Below are 21,072 nucleotides of genomic sequence, written 5' to 3'. Positions count from 1 at the left end.
GTCCAAGTGCCATTCCATGTGCTAAGCATGGCTCACAGGTGTGCCCAGCCAGAGAGGGCATCTTTCCTCCTGCGCCCACACGGAACATGTCAGTAGGCAGAAGATCTCTGCATCCCATCCCCCGAGAAAGGACTCAGAGTTAGCTTCCATCCTGCAGAGATGAGATGCACTCAACTGTTGGTTGTTTGGAACTCACTAGGAATTGTGAAGGTGCTTTTTAAGTATCACTTTCTGATTTGCTCAGCTGGGGAGGATGGCTGGGGCTTTCCAGGAAACACCCAGGAAAAGAACCAGATCCCTTTGTTAGGTTGCAAAGACTATGAAGGGAATATGCATACAGCAAAAGAATCAAATGTCTATATATTTTTATAGATGTATTTGAGTCTAGTTTAATATTACGATCATCTTCTTATTGACATGACTAATGCTTCAAGAGCTTAAAACAGATTACCTTCTATATGTTGGTTCTGTGCTGTGCTTAGTGGCTCAGTCATGTCCAACTCTATGTGACCTCATCGACTCTAGCCCGCCAGGCTCCTCTGTCTATGGGATTCTCCAGGCAAGAATACTGGAGTGGGTTGCCATGCCCTCCTCCAGGGGATCTTCCTAGCCCAGGGGTCGAACCCAGGTCTCCCACATTGCAGGCAGATTCTTTACCAACTGAGTCACCAGGGAATCCCAAGTTACCTACTGTATGTTCTACTTTAACTCATTTTCTCTTTCCCTTTTTATTTTGTAGCTTCTGTTTCAGGGAAGGAACCCAGGCATTGCCTGGGAATACTCCATGCCAAGGTTGGAGGTTGAGAAGAAGCTTGGAGCCCAGCCCAGCTACACGTGGGTGACCATCCACTCCGAGTGCTCCGTCTCCTGTGGAGGAGGTAAGTCTCATCCCACAGTTGACCTGGTGATGGGCACAGAGGTGCCAGGCCTCTTTGGGCCATGGGACGCACTGCCATGGTCTTCAACATCTAGCCCTGGTCCCCATCACGTGCCCTGGTCCTCATCACAATATACTGACCCTCATCTTGTCCTGATGAGGACCCCAGGGCTCCTTAACTCTTCCAGAGGCAGTGTCTGAGCAGTGGTCCCGAGTGTCCCTTGAGAACTTGGGCTCCCTTTTCTAATTCAGCTGTGTCCACAAGTGCCCTTAAAGTTTAGTGAATTGGATTCTCCTTTTTGTCTAGTATAAGATTTTTTAAAAGGTAATTTTATTATTTGAGATCATTCATTTTTTTAAATTTTATTTTATTTAACTTTACAATATTGTATTGGTTTTGCCATATATCAAAATGAATCTGCCACAGGTATACATGTGTTCCCCATCCTGAACCCTCCTCCCTCCTCCCTCCCCATACCATCCCTCTGGGTCGTCCCAGTGCACCAGCCCCAAGCATCCAGTATCGTGCATTGAACCTGGACTGGCAACTCGTTTCATATATGATATTCATATTTCAATGCCATTCTCCCAAATCATCCCACCCTCTCCTTCTCCCACAGAGTCCAAAATACTGTTCTATACATCAGTGTCTCTTCTGCTGTCTCGTATACAGGGTTATTGTTACCATCTTTCTAAATTCCATATATATGCGTTAGTATACTATATTGGTGTTTTTCTTTCTGGCTTACTTCACTCTGTATAATAGGCTCCAATTTCATCCACCTCATTAGAACTGATTCAAATGTATTCTTTTTAATGGCTGAGTAATACTCCATTGTGTATATGTACCACAGCTTTCTTATCCATTCATCTGCTGATGGACATCCAGGTTGCTTCCATATCCTAGCTATTATAAACAGTGCTGCAATGAACATTGGGGTACACGTGTCTCTTTCAATTCTGGTTTCCTCAGTGTGTATGCCCAGCAGTGGGATTGCTAGATCATAAGGCAGTTCTATTTCCAGTTTTTTAAGGAATCTCCACACTGTTCTCCATAGTGGCTGTACTAGTCTGCATTCCTACCAACAGTGTAAGAGGGTTCCTTTTTCTCCACACCCTCTCCAGCATTTATTGCTCCTAGACTTTTGGATTGCAGCCATTCTAACTGGCATGAAATGGTACCTCATAGTGGTTTTGATTTGCATTTCTCTGATAATGAGTGATGTTGAGCATCTTTTCATGTGTTTGTTAGCCATCTGTATGTCTTCCTTGGAGAAATGTCTATTTAGTTCTTTGGCCCATTTTTTGATTGGGTCATTTATTTTTCTGGAATTGAGCTGTAGGAGTTGCTTGTATATTTTTGAGATTAGTTGTTTGCCTGTTGCTTCATTTGCTATTATTTTCTCCCATTCTGAAGGCTGTCTTTTCACCTTGCTTATAGTTTCCTTTGTTGTGCAGAAGCTTTTAAGTTTAATTAGGTCCCATTTGTTTATTTTTGCTTTTATTTCCAATATTCTGGGAGGTGGGTCATAGAGGATCCTGCTGTGATATATGTCGGAGAGTGTTTTGCCTATGTTCTCCTCTAGGAGTTTTGTAGTTTCTAGTCTTACATTTAGATCTTTAATCCATTTTGAGTTTATTTTTGTGTATGGTGTTAGAAAGTGCTCTAGTTTCATTCTTTTACAAGTGGTTGACCAGTTTTCCCAGCACCACTTGTTAAAGAGATTGTCTTTAATCCATTGTATATTCTTGCCTCCTTTGTCAAAGATAAGGTGTCCATATGTGTGTGGATTTATCTCTGGGCTTTCTATTTTGTTCCATTGATCTATATTTCTGTCTTTGTGCCAGTACCATACTGTCTTGATGACTGTGGCTTTGTAGTAGAGCCTGAAGTCAGGCAGGTTGATTCCTCCAGTTCCAGTCTTCTTTCTCAAGATAGCTTTGGCTATTCGAGGTTTTTTGTATTTCCATACAAATTGTGAAATTATTTGTTCTAGCTCTGTGAAGGATACCATTGGTAGCTTGATAGGGATTGCATTGAATCTATAAATTGCTTTGGGTAGTATACTCATTTTCACTACATTGATTCTTCCAATCCATGAACATGGTATATTTCTCCATCTAATAGTGTCCTCTTTGATTTCTTTCACCAGTGTTTTATAGTTTTCTATATATAGGTCTTTAGTTTCTTTAGGTAGATATATTCCTAAGTATTTTATTCTTTTCGTTGCAATGGTGAATGGAATTGTTTCCTTAATTTCTCTTTCTGTTTTCTCATTATTAGTGTATAGGAATGCAAGGGATTTCTGTGTGTTGATTTTATATCCTGCAACTTTACTATATTCATTGATTAGTTCTAGTAATTTTCTGGTGGAGTTTTTAGGGTTTTCTATGTAGAGGATCATGTCATCTGCAAATAGTGAGAGTTTTACTTCTTCTTTTCCAATTTGGATTCCTTTTATTTCTTTTTCTGCTCTGATTGCTGTGGCCAAAACTTCCAAAACTATGTTGAATAGTAATGGTGAAAGTGGGCACCCTTGTCTTTTTCCTGACTTTAGAGGAAATGCTTTCAATTTTTCACCATTGAGGATAATGTTTGCTGTGGGTTTGTCATATATAGCTTTTATTATGTTGAGGTATGTTCCTTCTATTCCTGCTTTCTGGAGAGTTTTTATCATAATGGATGTTGAATTTTGTCAAAGGCTTTCTCTGCATCTATTGAGATAATCATATGGTTTTTATTTTTCAATTTGTTAATGTGGTGTATTACATTGATTGATTTGCGGATATTGAAGAATCCTTGCATCCCTGGGATAAAGCCCACTTGGTCATGGTGTATGATCTTTTTAATGTGTTGTTGGATTCTGATTGCTAGAATTTTGTTAAGGATTTTTGCATCTATGTTCATCAGTGATATTGGCCTGTAGTTTTCTTTTTTTGTGGCATCTTTGTCAGGTTTTGGTATTAGGGTGATGGTGGCCTCATAGAATGAGTTTGGAAGTTTACCTTCCTCTGCAATTTTCTGGAAGAGTTTGAGTAGGATAGGTGTTAGCTCTTCTCTAAATTTTTGGTAGAATTCAGCTGTAAGCCGTCTGGACCTGGGCTTTTGTTTGCTGGAAGATTTCTGATTACAGTTTCAATTTCCATGCTTGTGATGGGTCTGTTATGATTTTCTATTTCTTCCTGGTCAAGTTTTGGAAAGTTGTACTTTTCTAAGAATTTGTCCATTTCTTCCACGTTGTCCATTTTATTGCCATATAATTGCTGATAGTAGTCTCTTATGATCCTTTGTATTTCTGTGTTGTCTGTTGTGATCTCTCCATTTTCATTTCTAATTTTATTCATTTTATTTTTCTCCCTTTGTTTCTTGATGAGTCTGGCTAATGGTTTGTCAGTTTTATTTATCCTTTCAAAGAATCAGCTTTTGGCTTTGTTGATTTTTGCTATGGTCTCTTTTGTTTCTTTTGCATTTATTTCTGCCCTAATTTTTAAGATTTCTTTCCTTCTACTAACCCTGGAGTTCTTCATTTCCTCCTTTTCTAGTTGCTTTAGGTGTAGAGTTAGATTATTTATTTGACTTTTTTCTTGTTTCTTGAGGTATGCCTGTATAGCTATGAACTTTCCCCTTAGGACTGCTTTTACAGTGTCCCACAGGTTTTGGGTTGTTGTGTTTTCATTTTCATTCGTTTCTATGCAAATTTTGATTTCTTCTGTGATTTGTTGGTTATTCAGCAGCGTGTTGTTCAGCCTCCATCATTCAGATGAAAGCCACTCAAATTATTATATATTTCTTGTTGATGATGAGAAATAGAAACCTTTGTGGAAGCAAGTGATACAGAGTGATAATTTTTTATCAAATGGTGGTGATGTCGTCGCTAAGTCATGTCCAACTCTTACAACCCCATGGATGGTAGCCTGTCAGGCTTCCCTGAGCGTGGGATTCTCTAGGCAAGAATACTGGAGTGGGTTGCCATTTCCTTCCCCAGGGGATCTTCCCAACCCAGAGATCAAGCTTGGGTCTCCTGCACTGCAGGCAGATTCTTTGCTGACTGAGCTACGAGGGAAGCCCTTTATCAAATGGTCTTGTTCAAACATTTTATTGGAAAGAAATTTGCTATAAAGTCATATACTTAAATTCACTAAGAAATTATAAGAATTTCGTGAAAGAGTCAGTAAAAATGACAAGAAACAACATGTCAAAAAGAAGAATTTCATTTGACAGAAGATGAGTTTGTCATCTTAATACCTTAAGAATTTTCAGCCCATGACTGAGTTGAGGAAGCCAGTTCACTGGAGAGATATTTTTAGCTAGAGCCACTTTGTGCTATCTGGGAAAGGATGGAGAATAAATACTTACAAATTATAGAGACAAAATATTAAATTCTACCTGATATTGAAAAACAGACACGTTTCCATATGGCCAAAGGGCTTTCAGCTTTGTACATTCCAGGTTTTAATAATTAGGAAATTAGTCTAAACAGTACTGTAAATTTAAGTACATGCTGTGTGCTGTGCTTAGTCTCTCAGTCATGTCCAGCCCTTTGCAACCCCGTGGACTGTAGCCCACTAGGTTCCCCTGTTGATGGACTTTTCCAGGCAAGAATATTGGAGTGGGTTGCCATGCCCTCTTCCAGGGAATCTTCCCAACCCAGGGATCAAACCTGAGTCTCCTGCATTGCAGGCGGATTCTTTACTGTCTGAGCCTCCAGGGAAGCCCAAGAATACTGGAATGGGTAGCCTATCCCTTCTCCAGCAGATTTTTCCCACCCAGGAATCAAACCAGAGTCTCCTGCATTGCAGGCAGATTCTTTATCAGCTGAGCTACAAGGGAAGTCCATATGTTTAAGTATAATAGGACACAAATGAACATTTTATAAAGTAAGAATAAAATGAGTTGATAAGGAAAAAACTGAACTCGTGTCTTCTTAATAATTGCTTTAAATCAATGAATGGAAGGAAACACAGAAAAATTGAACAATTAAAAAATAACAGTCTGAAAAGTTAACACCATGTACTCAATATGTATTTATTCTTCTCATTAAAAATAAAATGTTTAAATCCTATTTAAATTCTGACTTTAGGAGCTTTCTAAGGCAAAATAGAATCCCTTTCTGCAATGCAGACTAGCAACAAATGACCCTAAAGGCAGCCAGAGAAAATGTGGGGTATCTACTCTGACGAGGGACCCACATCAGCTATAATTTTACCCCATTTGGGAAATAAAACAGGCCGTACTCATGGGCATCCTGTGTGTGGTCTGGCTATTACTCTAATCCCATTTATTCTCCTTCCCTTTCTCTTCTGGTCTCACAGCCATCCCCTACGACTCTCTGCTCCCTATTGGCTGCATTTGATTTTAACTGTCCCTATTTAGGATTATCTAACAGTGTTTGATTAAAATAATAAACCACAAAGCCTTCTATTTGTGTAAGGATAATTTTCAGATGCATCCTTGTAGATTTTCATGTGGCTAAAAGAGTGCAGCGAGTCACATGGCAGCACGTGTAAGGACGGCTGGTCCATGAGTATGTTTCATTAGGGCTTCTCTCCGTATCCTCCCTGGGAGAGCCAGGCATGCAGAGGACGCTGGGTTTCCTCAGCTCCAACCACGTGGCCGCCTCAGTAGCCTGAAACACTCTAGCAGATGCTGAGCATGCTTGCAAATCACCAAGGTCCACCTAAGGAATAATTCTCACTTTGAGGTTTCTAGAGGAAATCAACCCAAAACCCATCCCCTAGTCATTTGCCTGAAGAATTGTGTTATAGAGTCAGTGAGTGGTTGTTTGTTTTTAACTTCAATGGAAAATTCATGGAAAATCAAGGTTTCTCAATTCAACAGCTAGAAGGGATGTCTAACCCCATCCTTTATCATCACCTGTGGAGTAGGTGGCTCTTTTATACAGTCTTCCAGTGGAAATGCCAAGGCTGTGCAGCTCCCAGGACTCAGTGCCTAACCAAGAGCATCTTAAGTTTTTTTTAATTGAAGTATAGCTAATTTACAATTTTGCATTAGTTTCAGGGGCATAGCAAAGTATGTATACGAATAACGCATATACATCTGAATAACATATACGCATATGTATAACTGAATGTACTGTGCTATATTGAATATATTTGTTGATTATCTAGCTTATGTGTAGTAGTGTGTCTCTGTTAATCCCAAACTCCTAACTTATCTCTCCTCCCCTTCCCTCTTACATAGCCGTAAGTTTGTTCTCTATGTCTGTGAGGTTCTTTCTGTTTTGTAAATAAGTTCATTTGTAACATTTTTTTTTAGATTCCACATGTAACTGATACCATATGATATTGGTCTTTCTCTTTCTGACTTACTAAGTATATCACCTCTAGGTTCGTCCATGTAGCTGCAAATGCCATTATTTCATTCTTTTTTATGGCCGAGTGACATTCCATTGTGTCAAGATTACTGTATCTTCGTCCATTCAACTTAGGTTGCCTCACTGTCTTGACTGTTGTAAACAGTGCTGCCATGGATGATGGGGTGCGTGTGTCGTCTTGAATCAGTTTTATCTGGATATGCCCAGGAGCGGGATCTGATGTACCTCTACTTTTAGTTTTTTAAGGAACCTCCATAGTGTTCGCCATAGTAGCTGCACCAATTTATATTCCCACACTCTCTCCACCATTACTTTTTGTAGACTCTTTGATGGCCATTTTGACCAGTGTGAGGTGATACCTCATTGTAGTTTTGATTTGCATTTCTCTCGTAATTAGCCGGAGAAGGCAATGGCAACCCACTCCAGTACTCTTGCCTGGAGGATCCCTGGGACGGGGTAGCCTGGTGGGCTGCCGTCTCTGAGGTCCCACAGAGTCGGACACAACTGAAGCGACTTAGCAGCAGCAGCAGCAGTAATCAGCAGTACTGAGCATCTTTTCATGTCCCTTTGCACCATCTGTATATCTTTGGAGAAATGTCTGTTTAGGTCTCCTTCCCACCTTTTTAATGGGTTGTTTGTTTCTTTGACATTAGCTGTTTGTGTATTTTGAAAATTAATCCCTTGTTGGTCACTTCTCTTCCAAATATTTTCTCCCATTCTATAGGCTGCCTTTTCATTTTAGTTAGGGTTTCCTTTGCTGTGCAGAAGCTTTTAAGTTTAATTATGTCCAATTTGTTGATTTTTATTTTTATTTGCATTACTCTAGGAGACAGATCCAGAAAATATTGCTGAAGTTTATGTCAATGGCTGTTCTGCCTATGTTTTATTCTAGGAGTTTTATGGTATCTGATCTTCCATTTAGGTCTTTAGTCCATTTTAAGGTTATATTTGTATACATGTTAGAGAATGTTCTAAGTTCATTCTTTTACCTGGGAAGACTGTAGCTGTCCAGTTTTCCCAGAACCACTTATTGAAGAAATCATTTTTTTTCCATGTGTACTCTTGCCTATTTTTTCGTATATTAATAAAGCATAAGTAGGTGGGCTTAAGGAAAGGGCACTGTTTAAATGCTATTGGCTTGAAGTGGACCCTCCTATATTTTCCTAAAAGGGCAAGACCACACCTTCCCTTCTCCCACTCTTTCTCTTGCATCCCCCAGGATTATCCTATTTTCTGTACAAACAAGATAAAAATAAGAAACACAACATTGTGGTTAACTGGGCACCTACCGCGTCCTGTCACTTGCCTGGTCTTGTGGAAACCCTCAGTTCAGTTCAGTGCAGTGCAGTCTCGCAGTCGTGTCCGACTCTTTTCGACCCATGAACTGCACCCCGCCAGGCCTCCCTGTCCATCACCAATGTCCAGAGTTTACTCAAACCTATGTCCATTGAGTCAGTGATGCCATCCAACTGTCTCATCCTCTGTCATCCCCTTCTCTTCCCACCTTCAATCTTTCCCAGCATCAGAGTCTTTTCCAATGAGTCAGCTCTTCACAGCAGGTGGCCAAAGTATTGGCGGTTCAGCGTCAGCATCAGTCCTTCCAGTGAATATTCAGGACTGATTTCCTTCCTCAACGGGGCTTAAAAACAGAAAGACCCCACCTGAGGCAGCCAGATCAGGTTCAGGTCTGGGTTTTGTTTCATCTGCATCATATTTTACGTTTTGAAGATTTCCACTTGCCTAGGCCTCTTCCTAACCTAGGCTGGAACACTTGAAGCATGCTTTGCTTAGTTTCCTTCTTGTGACTTTAACATCTACAAGCTGGAGAAACAGCTAGGGAACGAGTAAACCAGGAGGAGACCCCTGGGAAACCCCCCAGCCCTGGTTTCATTCTGGAAACATCACCTGGCCTCTGTAAAAAAAAGGACAGTCCCATCCCTTATCTGTTCTAATGGGCCATTTCTCTTTAGACAGCAAGGTTTCCTGACAAGGCAGGCAGTGCCTCTCATCTTTTCTGGCAGCGTCCTCTGCTCATTTTTTTTTTCCTTTCCACTCACTCTTGTGACATAACCATGGGATTTTATTTCAGTAATCCTGCTTAGTTGTGCCTTTGCCGGACTCTCACTGGGGCACTCATGATGGGGTGGTGGAGGAAGGATTCACACAGGGAGATGCTAAGCCAAGAGTATTTGAGGGGAGGATCTAACTTAGCCGATTAAGTGTGACTCTAAGATAGGGACTTTCAGACACGGGAATGGCTTCAGCAGACTCTTGTTTCCAGTGTAAGGGCATCAGCTATTTCTCAAAGTTACTTATGCTGTGCTTTTTAAAAATCAACCTCGGTGACTCCGTTGGCTCAATGTATTTCAAACAGTAATGAATTTCAAACCACTGCTTTACTTTCACATGAAAAGGCTTATTCAGATTTGGCTTATCAGTTCAGCTGCTGAGTTGTGTCCGACTCTTTGCGACCCCATGGACTGCAGCATGGCTTATAGTTACATTTAATCTCTCTGATACATATCATGCAGTATCTGGGGATGATCTCTTTTTTCAAATGGGAATAATTCCTCTGATTTACAGTTAGTGTTCCTCAGACAAACCCTAAGACTGACTTGTAAATCAAGCTCTCTTACGCTTTTCCAGCAATGTTCTCATCATCAGCTGCAGATATTTCTAGGGCTTAAACTTTAATTTTAGTGATGAGGTTTAGAAAATAGAATAAAATTACATATTGGAAACCTTGCCTTTGTTTTGTTGATAGGAAACCATTTATTCATTTACTGTCCAGTCAGCAAATGTTTCTAAGTATCAGTCTGAACCTCAGTTCAGCTCAGTCTCTTAGTCGTGTCCAACTCTTTGCGACCCCATGAACTGCAGCACGCCAGGCCTCCCTGTCCATTACCAACTCCCAGAGTCCACCCAAACCCATGTCCATTGTGTCGGTGATGCCATCCAACCATCTCATCCTCTGTCATCCCCTTCTCCTCCTGCTCTCAATCTTTCCCAGCATCAGGGTCTTTTCAAATGAGTCAGCTCTCCACATCAGGTGGCCAAAGTATTGGAGTTTCAGCTTCAACATCAGTCCCTCCAATGAACACCCAGGACTCTCAAGAGTCTTCTCCAACACCACAGTTCAAAAGTGCTGAACCTCAAACTTTTAAATCAAGTGGGGAAAATGTAGAGACCTTTGCTTAAACCTCTCTGTCTCTGAACTGGATGATGAAACACTAGTGTAATTTTTCTTGTTCAGTTGCTAAATAGTGTCTGACTCTTTTGTGACCCCATGGACTGTATGTAGCCTACTGGGCTCCTTTGTCCATGGGGATTTCCCAGGCAAAAATCCTGGAGTGGGTTGCTATTTCTTTCTCCAGGGGATCTTCCCAGACCAGGGATTGAACTGATGTCTCCTGCATTGGCAGGCAGATTCTTTACATCTGAGTCGCCAGGGAAGCCCCATAATGTAATTGTTACTTTTATTAAAAAGTATTGAGTGACTTACTAGCAATATGGCTGACTGAAACATGGGACCTCTATAAGGTACCTGATGCAAAGAGCTGACTCATTGGAAAAGACCCTGATGCTGGGAAAGATTGAAGGCAGGAAGAGAAGGGGACGACAGAGAATGAAATGCTTGGATGACTCTATGGACATGAGTTTGAGCAAGCTCCAGGAGTTGGTGATGGACAGAGAAGCCTGGCGTGCTGCAAGTCCATGGGGTCACAAAAAGTCGGACACGACTGAGCCACCAAACTGAACTGAACCTCTATGGCATGGGGCATTTTTGTTCTTCCTTAAATGTGTAAGGCACCACGCCGAGTTCTGTCTGTGAAGAGGAATCATGTAGACTGGCCCTGTCCCCAAAAACATGCATACCCACCTATGCAACATGCAAGGCTACATGCTGTCGTGTGCCGGGGTCCGTGAGAGCCCAGAGCCCCAGGAACCCGGCACAGAGAGCGCTGGGGAGCTGCACTTTGAGCATCTGGAGTAGTCACAGGTGGAGACCTGGGACCGCTTTTGAACATCAACTGTTCATAGTCTTCCTCTAGTTGGCTAAAAGTCATATCTTTTTCACAGGAACTACTTCAAATTAGATTTCCCCCATCCATACATTTAGAACATCCTTACATGCTTTGAGTCTTAAAGTAAATGTGCATTTTACTTTTTTAAACTTTAAAGGCTTGAGCTTGTCCTTCTAGGTCCCAGATATCAACTGAAATGATTCTGGCTTTTTCCTCCCTGTGTCGGGTCACCTTTGAGCCAAATTCATGAAACTACTTCTGTGTCTTTATCCAAGACCCTGAGAAGTTGCAAAGCACATCCTCCTTTAGCCCTCTTACCCACCAGAAAAGCAGAGGAGAGGAATACAAAGTTCATCCCTGGACAGGGGCCACTGTCCTCAGGGGCCATGTGTGATGTCCACCCCATTCCTCTCCTGGAGCACCCTCAAAGGTGCAGGGTAAGTTGCAGAAGCCCAGCTCATCCCAAGGAGTAGGAATTCTTCCCTTTCTCAGAGTCTCCCAGTCCTGCAAAGTCCCCCTCCTCTGGGGCACTGGGACCTGCCCAAGGTCTAGTCCCTCACACAGGCCCATGGTGGTCATGTGGTCATGACTGGTTCCTTCCCCCCTCTTGCCATGGGTGTGTGTGTGTGTGTCTGTGTGTGTGCCTGTGTGGGTTTCAAGTCCTGCTGCCCACATCTCAGTTAACCAAACTTGGGACCTTAAAGACGGGGAATGCCCACCTAAAACAAGACGAGCGGCATGTCCTTCTGTCACCTTGGACCAGCCCATGCTGTCGGGGAACTCAGATATCGGGCCAGTTTCTCATCAATCAGAACTGACACAGGATGCCACGGGCCATCCATAAATGGTAGTCATCGCCACCCTCCAAGCTCAGGTGCCCATTCAGGTTCCGTAAGCCTGGCGTGATCATGCCAGCAAAGCTGACACTCAGGCACACATGGGAACAGCTTAGACTCTGAGCATCAGCTGCCAGGAGTTCCCCCACCCTGCTTTCCTGGAGCTACCAACCCTCTCCACCTTCAAGGCCCTTCAGCACACAGACACCACGTGTCCGCATGGCGCACACTTCTTGTGAAAGCACGTGCTTTGTTTGTGGAATATCTTCCGGTTTCCTGGGCAGTTTTGCTTACAGGATTGGCTTCCTTGCCTTTATAAAAGAAGGATAAGGCTTTTGGCAACAGCTGGAAATCATTCTGCCATTAGAATGACTGAAAACGTAGAGATTCTTTGATATAATCACCGTCTTTAAGACTGAATACTCTTCTTCCAGATACTTTGGCAAAGTATGAAGATTCTAAAATGATTTCCAAAGAGCTGGCCAGAGCTGGTTTCTGTAAAAAGATTAAGATAGAGCTTCATCTCTTTGCTCATTAAACTCACCACCTTCCATGGCCAGGGTTCAGCTTTGGGTTTTTCCCATTTAAAGGATTATTCTGTCTTTTTTTATTTATTCTTTGAATTTTAACTCTGCTTCTCTCTTATCTATTAATATGGATCATTTTAGAAGGTTGGCCAGCTTGATTCTAACATTCCTGTGGACTCACAGATTTTTCTTTCTGACAAATAGTTGAGAGATTGTAAGTACAGTTGAGAAATTGCTTTACAGCTGTGCCCTTGGTCAGAAAAATGATACCTGAGTCTCTGCAAACATTCAGCCAGGTGGCTGACGAGACCTCATCCCACATGAAACTCATCTGAAAACATAATTATCTAAAATCTAGTGTAGAAATAGAACCCAGAAACCCTAAATACCATTGGCCATATGGCTGTCTATATTTTCCCAGGATATTTAGATATTTGAAAACAAGAGAAACATTTAAATTCACCTTTACATCTATTTTGTTTATATGGAAAATTAATTTTACATTAAAACCTCGAGCATCCCTACCACACACAAGCAGATTTGACCTCCAGAATTCATCATCCCTTGGCGCGTTGCTGGACTTTTAGATTCCTGAGCATTTCCATGTGGAATAAAGCAGAGCGTTCCCAGGCTGAATCCCTATGAAAATCTCAGATCAACTCAAATGCTCTGACTTGATCAGAGATCCCGAGTCAGGAGTGTTTTCCTATCCTCATATCCAGGGCTTCCCAGGTGGCTCAGTGGTAAAGAATCTGCCTGGCAGTGCAGGAGACACAGGAGATGAGGGTTTGATCCCTGGATCGGGAAGATCCCCTGGAGGAGGAAATGGCAATCCACTCCAGGATTCTTGCTGGAGAAATCCCATGGGCAGAGGAGCCTGGTGGGCTATGCTCCATGGGGCCATAGAGAGATGGACACAACTGAAGCGACTGAGCATGCATATCCGTAGGCAACTACCTCCCGTCTGGCAGGACCTGCGGTGATGCTCTTCACCCTGGGATGTGGGCGCTGACACCTGAGTGTCCCTAAGGACATGAGTTCAATGAAGAGAATGTTGAAGGTAGCTGAGCCTTGCCGTTTCCATTTTAATAGTCTAGGATTGGGGCATCACTGGGCCATCCCATAGGCACCTGGCAGGTAATGTTTCATCCGTTCACCAGTGTCTGTCCGCATGAAGCAGGAGTGCCTGCAGCCTGAGAAGCCTGGTGTGCAGGCACCCAGCCCATGGGTGGTAAGACTGCTGACCGACAGTCTGCCTGAGTTTCCCCATCTGAGAGCTGACCAATAGCCTGTCTTATTCTCCACCTGACTTAATCTTGGTGAAAATGCACAGAGACATTGGGTGTGGTTCCCTTGAAAATGCAGGAACGGAGGGGATGACTGTAGTGGGATTGAAAGGATATTTTTTTCTGTAGACTCCCAGGCCAGCCTCTGCCTGGACATGTTAAGTGTCCTGCCGAGGGAAGGCTTCGTATGATGCGTCCTCACATCTCATCATTCCAGTGCGCTCTTGTGTTGACTGATGACAGGACGTTTTCTTCCTTTCTTTGGTTTTGATTTCTTCTGTTGCACTGGTTTCAATTTTGTAAGCTTTCTTGATGCTTTGAACGTCCCTTGGGTTTGAGGAAGGGCTTTTGTAGCTTCTCTGCACCTCTGGTGGGCTTTGCTCTGCTCACCAGTGATCAGCTCTAGGAGGCACTCAGGCAGCAGGCCACGGTCCCTGCCACCCCAAGGCGGTGCCTCCTGCAGCTTCCACGCCCAGGCGCTTGTCTCACGGCTCGATTACACCTGACGTGTGCACTTGTCACTTCTTTGTCTCTGTGGTTGAGATTCACTGACGGTGATGGAGCGGTCTGGGGTGGTGGTCTGTTGGTGATGTTTCCTGTGTATTATCAGCTGCTGTGTGCACAGAGTCCACACAGCCTAGGCACCAGGCATTGCTTTGTTGAAGGATGAATGCAAGACCTCGACCACTTTCTGATTTATAAACACACGAGGGCACAGATGGAAATGATGACACAGGGTCAGCCAGCCGCCTCCCCTCCACGGCGGCGTCCCCAGGGCCTCCTTATGCTTCTCATCCACCTGCTGCTGTGTGTGAAAAAAGGGAGCGTGCCTGAAAGTGGATGGCTTAGAATTCACATTTCATTACTTCCAGCCTTAAACTCCACTCCCAGTGAAACAGAGTGTAAGAAATTGCCCTCCAGTGTGTGACGGGTTCTGAAGTAGAAAATGTTATGAATCTCCTTCCTTCTCAAGCAAAAATCAAACAAGAGGTTACAATTGCCACACGTGCCCATCACATTGGATAGAAGGACCAGGCCAGCCAGTGACCCATCACACCGAGGCTGGAAGGTTGCAGCGGGGGGTTTGGCCAGACTGCCAGAGATTGAGTCCTGGCCCTTTAAAACACGTGACCTTGTGAGCTCCTTAAGCCTTTTACACACTAGTGAGCCCATCTGTAAAGTAGAATAATCATGTAATCAACCGTATAGGGTTCCTTTAAGGATTACAGGAGAGAAAAACCTGTAAAGCTCTCACACTCCGTCTAGCCAAGTAAATGTCAGCTTCTATTCTCTTCCGTTAGTGTTATAGCTTTGCTTAAGAAATCGCACTGTTTGGGTTACTAAACCCTTAAAGCCAAAGGAAATTCCACAATGACACTAGTCACGTGGCCCCAGGCAAGGGTGATGAACGCGTTCCTCCCTGTTTTGAACTGTGTTGCCATCTTCTGCACACTCATGTGGGCAGGCATGTGCAGGACACACACACTTGGAGAGGTGCCCGCAGTGTGTCTCTGTGCGTAGAGGGTGTGTAGGCTGGTAGCCACCACGGCGAGTGGACAAAGTGTGGCCTAGCCCTTTTCCTGCCTGGAAGGGGCAGTGGCCTGGGGGCAGGACTTGGGGGCCGCTCAGGCTGATTCCCCAGCCTCCTGGGTGGAGTGTGCCTTTCCCTGGCAGGCTCGGCTCACTACGTGGACTCAGCCCTGGCACATGGTGTGATAAGGCAGCACGTGGTGTGATAAGGCAGCACGTGGTCCTGTTCACACTGACGGTCCTGAGCTTGCAGAGCACGTGGCCCCATGCTGAGTGCTCCAGTTATTCCCCTGGTCCTGAAACCTGTCCTGTGGGGCTCCTGGTTTCCCTTTCTCTACCCAGGCTTAGCATCTGACCCGACAGTTTGCAGCCTGCCGCCTGCCCCGCTGCTTGCCTGACTTCAGGTCCAGGTAAACGCTCAACCCGACAACCCGAGTGTTTAGACTACGTGCACACTGTGATCAAAAAGCTTGGACCAAGGGCCCGAGAAAAACCCTTGGGAAAAAAGGTCTAGGTGCTGCACACGAACATGTGGGCCATCTCTTTCACTTAATATTCAGCTCACTGTTTTTCCTTCAGGCGAGGTTACTGGATGGTTGAAATACAGCAGGCATTTGAGAGAGAATTCATTCGGAGTGAACCAGTAACAGAGAAGTGGTCTGACAGGAACAACACGGAAATTAAGGGGCAAAATCAGAAATATGAAAAAAGAAACGCAGATATTCTTGGCCAGGCCTGCAGACTCAGATTTTCAGGTTCTCAAACGAAGCACAGACTTTCTGATCTCATGGGGTTTTTGGCGGCCCTGGATTAACTGTGAAAAATGGCTTATCAAACCTTAACCCAAAGCCGTTTTTAAGCAGCCTGGCCGTGTGACCCCTGGGATGCTCCCTAAGGGTTCAGGTGTCAGCTGTGAGTGTCAGGGCACAGTCAGAGCCTGCCTTCCACTCCACATTCTGCTGAGGAGGGACTCTGAACAGGCCCAGAACCCTGTCTGCTTCTTCAGTGCCCGTGTAGGGGTGTGCTTTAGGGACCCTGACAAGCCTTCTAGTTCGATTTTCTGTGTCAGTGAACAGTTACCAGGTGGATCAAAAGAGAAACCCGACTGTCAGCTGCCCTCGCTTCCCCCTCCCTGGTGCATCTCTTGGACTTCCAAAACTGAGTCTGCTGGGGTTAAAGAGCAGGAAGGAGGAGGAGAGGCCAGAGCAGGTGGGTGGGCAGACGGGCTGCAGGCTCGTAGGCAGCCAGGTGAGCGTCACCCGGGAGGCCCAGCACCCCTCCATCCGGCCATCCCTCCCTGCCCGATGCTCCTGAGAAAAGACTGCCCAGGATGTCAGCAGGAGAGGAGGCGCACTTTCATGGAGGCTCCAATCTGTGGATGTCGGAATTATTTTTTAACCGCAAGTGTCCTAACCATAGAAAATGCAGAAGACAAACCTCCCCCTGACCCAAGGTCATTGCAGACACTTCAGTAAACCCTGTCCCATCTCATCCCTTCCTCCCACATTCAGGTTTCCATGTGTGCGCCCTCTTTTAGAAGATCCTGACTGATAAGTGTTCCCTGTTATCACCTCATCTGTATCCTTCATTTGCAAAGAGTTCCTCTTTATGTATTAAGCCAGTGGCTCCTTTTTAACAGGGGAGTTCACATTCTTGAGCAAATATGTTGAAGCATTATTGATACTTTCGTTGACCTAAAACAATAAAACAGCTAGTTATTTTACCAGCAAAATGGATTTATCAGGGAGCAACAAAGAACTGTAATTCTAGACACAATCGCAGACAAGCCCCATGAACAAAGAAAGGTCTTTTATAGAGGAGAAGGGGGAGTTGACAGCGGCTGTTATTAAAAATCATAACAATACATCCATTGGAGGAAACTGGGAGTTTGAAATATACTGATTTTTTCCTTGGCTGAGTTGTGAGGTTTCTCATTGGCTGGGCTGTTGCTAGGCAAAGAGAGATTCTTCCTCCTGTTGGTAGTAAAGTAATCACCTTCCTATTGGACACACCGCAAGGTACTGTTCTTGTTGGCAATGCAGTTGACATCCAGTGCTGGGGCCCTTCTGGCCTCCTGAGTCCTTTAATTTTATTTTTGGATATAAGAGACCTGAATGACTCTTATTTCTTTGGACATAAACAGCATTATTCCTATATAAATTTTTTTAAATGGTCTCTGTGTGCAGTTCTATACTAGTTTTAAGTAAGATGTCAGCATTGAAACTCTTTTGGTAGCCAGTAGTTTATGTTGACTAATTCAACCAGTGTGTATTGCTATTCTTCACTTTGTGTGTCAAGTACTTTTAAGTGTTGAAGTGCTCACAATAAAGATTCATGAATTTCACATTATGTCCTTTAAAACCTTAGTATTATCAGAATATTTAGTCATATTTTCATATTAATTTTTTTGAAGAATATAGATTAATTTTTGAAAGTAAGCGTATTTGCACATAAAGAACTGAAAAGTTGTCAGCACCAAAATCAACTCCATTTTAAATGAGGCTTCTGTTTATGAATTTTCACACTTAAAATGAACTGTAAATAGTGAATCCTTCCAAAGCCCCAAAAATTGCTCCAGAAATGATACATTTTGGCTCCACTTTTAGGGAGAGTATTTGAAAGTTGTGCTTGTTGCTTAGTCGCTTCAGTTGTGTCTGACTCTTTGCCACCCCATGGACGGTAGCCCACCAGTCTCCTCTGTCCATGAAATTCTCCAGGCAAGAATACTGGAGTGAGTTTCCATTTCCTCCTCCAAGGATCTTCCCAACCCAGAGACCAGACTCAGTTCTTTTACGTCTCCTGCACTGGCAGGCAGGTTCTTTACGGGGAACTGGTGACTCAGTTCCCCAGTGACTCAGACAGTAAGGAAGCTGTCTGCAATGTGAAAAACGCAGTTTTGAACCCTGGATCAGGAAGATCTCTTGGAGAAAGGAATGGCAACTCACTCCAGTATTCTTGCCTAGAGAATCCCATGGACAGAGGAGCCTGGTGGGCCCCAGTCCATGGGGTCACAAACAGTCAGACATGACTGCACAACTTACACACACAATCGGAAGGGTTTACTCCTAGAAGACTAAGATGGCTTCTCTTGGGATGACCTTGCCTCATATGTGTGGACACCCACATGCAGATTTGTTCACTTGTGGATGCAGAGTTTGAATGGTAGCATGGGATCTGACATAAAAAAAATTATAGAAGATTCTGATTTCGCATTCACAAAACTAGGGTGCCTCCCAGTTTAAGGTCACTTTCTACAGAATCATATGCAAAAGTCACTGAGCTGCTGTGGAAATTGTAGGCCCCAGGCCAGCATCATTAGCATCACTTGAGAATCTGTTAGAAATGCAAACTGCTGGGCCCACCCAGGACCTGCTGAGTCAGAAGTCCTAGCAATAAGGATGGGCCAGCAGACTGCACTATACTAAGAGCTCCTGGTGATGAAGCACATTGAGAACCCCTGGTTCAGGGAGTCACTTTCAATTGTGCTTCTGCCGAGAGGACTTTTCTACTGTAGGCGGAACCCACTGGCTAGGGCTTCTCCCCTGCTCAGTGCCCCAGCAGCCCTCGGAGGCATCTGTGGAGTCCCTGGCATTCAGGAATACCAAGGGATGACCACTTCTCCAAGAGGAACTGGCTCTAAAAGAAGAGCAACAACTTCACTGAACCCTACAGTTAATTTTTAAATGTCAGTCAGAAGATTTCCCACCAGGGACTGTGATGGTCAAAGGTCCATGCTTTAATGCTCCTTGAGAGGTGAGTTAAGACAGGTTTAGTGGGATGAAAAAGCTGACTTGAAGCTCAACATTCCAAAAACTAAGATCATGGCATCTGGTCCCATCACTTCCTGGGAAATAGAGGGAGAAAAAATGGAAGCAGTGACAGATTTTATTGTCTTGGGCTCCAAAATCACTGAGGACTGTGACCGCAGCCACAAAATTAAAAGATGCTTGTTCTTTGGAAGGAAAGCTATGACAAACTACACAGTGTATTAAAAAGCAAAACCATCACTTTGCCAACCAAGGTCGGTCTAGTCAAAGCTATGGTTTATCCAGTAGTCACATATGGATGTGAGACTTGGACCATAAAGAAGGCTAAGTGCCAAAGAATTAATGCTTTTGAATTGTAGTGCTGGAGAAGACTCTTGAGAGTCCTTTGGACAGCAAGGAAATCAAATCAGTCAATCCTAAAGGAAATAAACCCTGAATATTTATTGGAAGGACTGATGGTGAAGCTGAAACTCCAACACTTTGGCCACCTGATGGAAGAGCCGATTCATTGGAAAAGACCCTGATGCTGGGAAAGATGGAAGGGAAAAGGAGAAGGGGACAACAGAAGATGAACAGTTAGATAGCATCACTGACTCAAGGGACAATAATTTGAGCAAACTCTGGGAGAAGTGGAGGACAGAAGAGCCTGGCATGCTGCAGTCCATGGGGTTGCAAAGAGTCAGACGTGACTTAGCGACTGAACAACAACAATAACAACAGTGGATGGGTGGGAGAACTGAAGACAAGAAATTTCCTGGAACACACCCAGGAAGCGAGTCCAGGGACCATTAGCAGCCCCCTCTCCATATGCTTTTAATCATGGTAATTTTGTAAGAGGAGGGAAGCAGTGCCTGCTAACAGACCTCAAGCTCTACTGAGCCTTATAGATTATAGATTAAAGGTAGCACTTGAACTGCCCTAGTAGATTGGAAGCCAGACCCGTTGTGGAGTCCTGCTGTAATAGGTTCCATATGTCTCTACACAAGCTTGCTTCTGCACATACATGTGGGCGATTTCCATCCCCCGTGTGGGGAGGGTTAAGCCCAGTGTAAACGTCAGCTGGTTCCCACCAACCACAGCAGAATTTTCTGCGACTCATTCCTTCTGCATCTTCTGCCCCAGGGAGATGTTCCCCCTTCCCCAACCTCAATACTCCGCTTTCACCCGTGACCTCATCACACAAAGTTCTCACCACCAAAACACAACCTTCCTCCCTTTCAAGTCACTCTTCCCTGCCCCACCGTCTTCCCCCTCTCAGATTTCCTCAGCCTTCCCATCAGTCTCCCATTCTTTCCTTTTTCTCTCTCTTGCCTTGAGAATAACCTCCACTTCCTGCCCCACTGCCAACCAGGAGCCCCTGCTGGTCATCCTTACAGCTTCTTGGTTTCATATCTGAGACGCTTCTAGCAGTGACCACCACCCTGTGATGACATCAGAAGCCCTTCTTCAGCCCCCTCCTGCTGGCCTCCCCGAAGCCCTTAGCACCATTGACCTGATTCCTTCCAGCTTTCTCTGCTCTTGATTTCCGACATCCATCTTGCCCATTTGCCTCCTTCCTTTATCAGCACCGTCTTGTCACTGGTCCTGTCCCTTAACTTCCTTACTGCAGGTGCACCACAAGCCTAGCACCTGTGTCTTCATCTCCTCCCCCAGGGGGCTGGTTTGCCCTTGATTCCCCATCATCACTTACGTATGAGGGTCTTTTGATACAAATCTCTGTGCTCTTCGGCCTCACACTGGTGATACCGGCTCTCACATCAGAGCAACTTCTTACTGTCTCAGCGACAGGCATTGTTTTCTCTTTGCTTCTGAGCTCAGTCTGTGTCCACGCTTTGTCTTTTCTCTGTACCCAAGAGTCTGCTCTTTCTCCCCCTCCTCCAACATCTTTA

General features: G+C 44.2%; 1 protein-coding gene across 1 annotated transcript in view; it reads left to right on the top strand.

The window, feature by feature from the left end:
* The window catches only part of ADAMTS16 (ADAM metallopeptidase with thrombospondin type 1 motif 16), a 193,750-nt gene that overhangs the window by 115,924 nt on the left and 56,754 nt on the right, over positions 1-21,072 (top strand). Inside the window, exon 17 of the mRNA XM_027520155.1 lies at positions 740-878. Coding sequence (XP_027375956.1) covers positions 740-878 — 139 coding nt within the window. The remainder of the gene's footprint in view (positions 1-739; positions 879-21,072) is intronic.

This window comes from Bos indicus x Bos taurus, chromosome 20 (assembly GCF_003369695.1).
Source record: "Bos indicus x Bos taurus breed Angus x Brahman F1 hybrid chromosome 20, Bos_hybrid_MaternalHap_v2.0, whole genome shotgun sequence".
Lineage (NCBI taxonomy): Eukaryota > Metazoa > Chordata > Mammalia > Artiodactyla > Bovidae > Bos > Bos indicus x Bos taurus.
The sequence above is the reverse complement of the archived record's forward strand: the minus strand, read 5'-3'. Positions and strand labels throughout refer to the sequence as shown.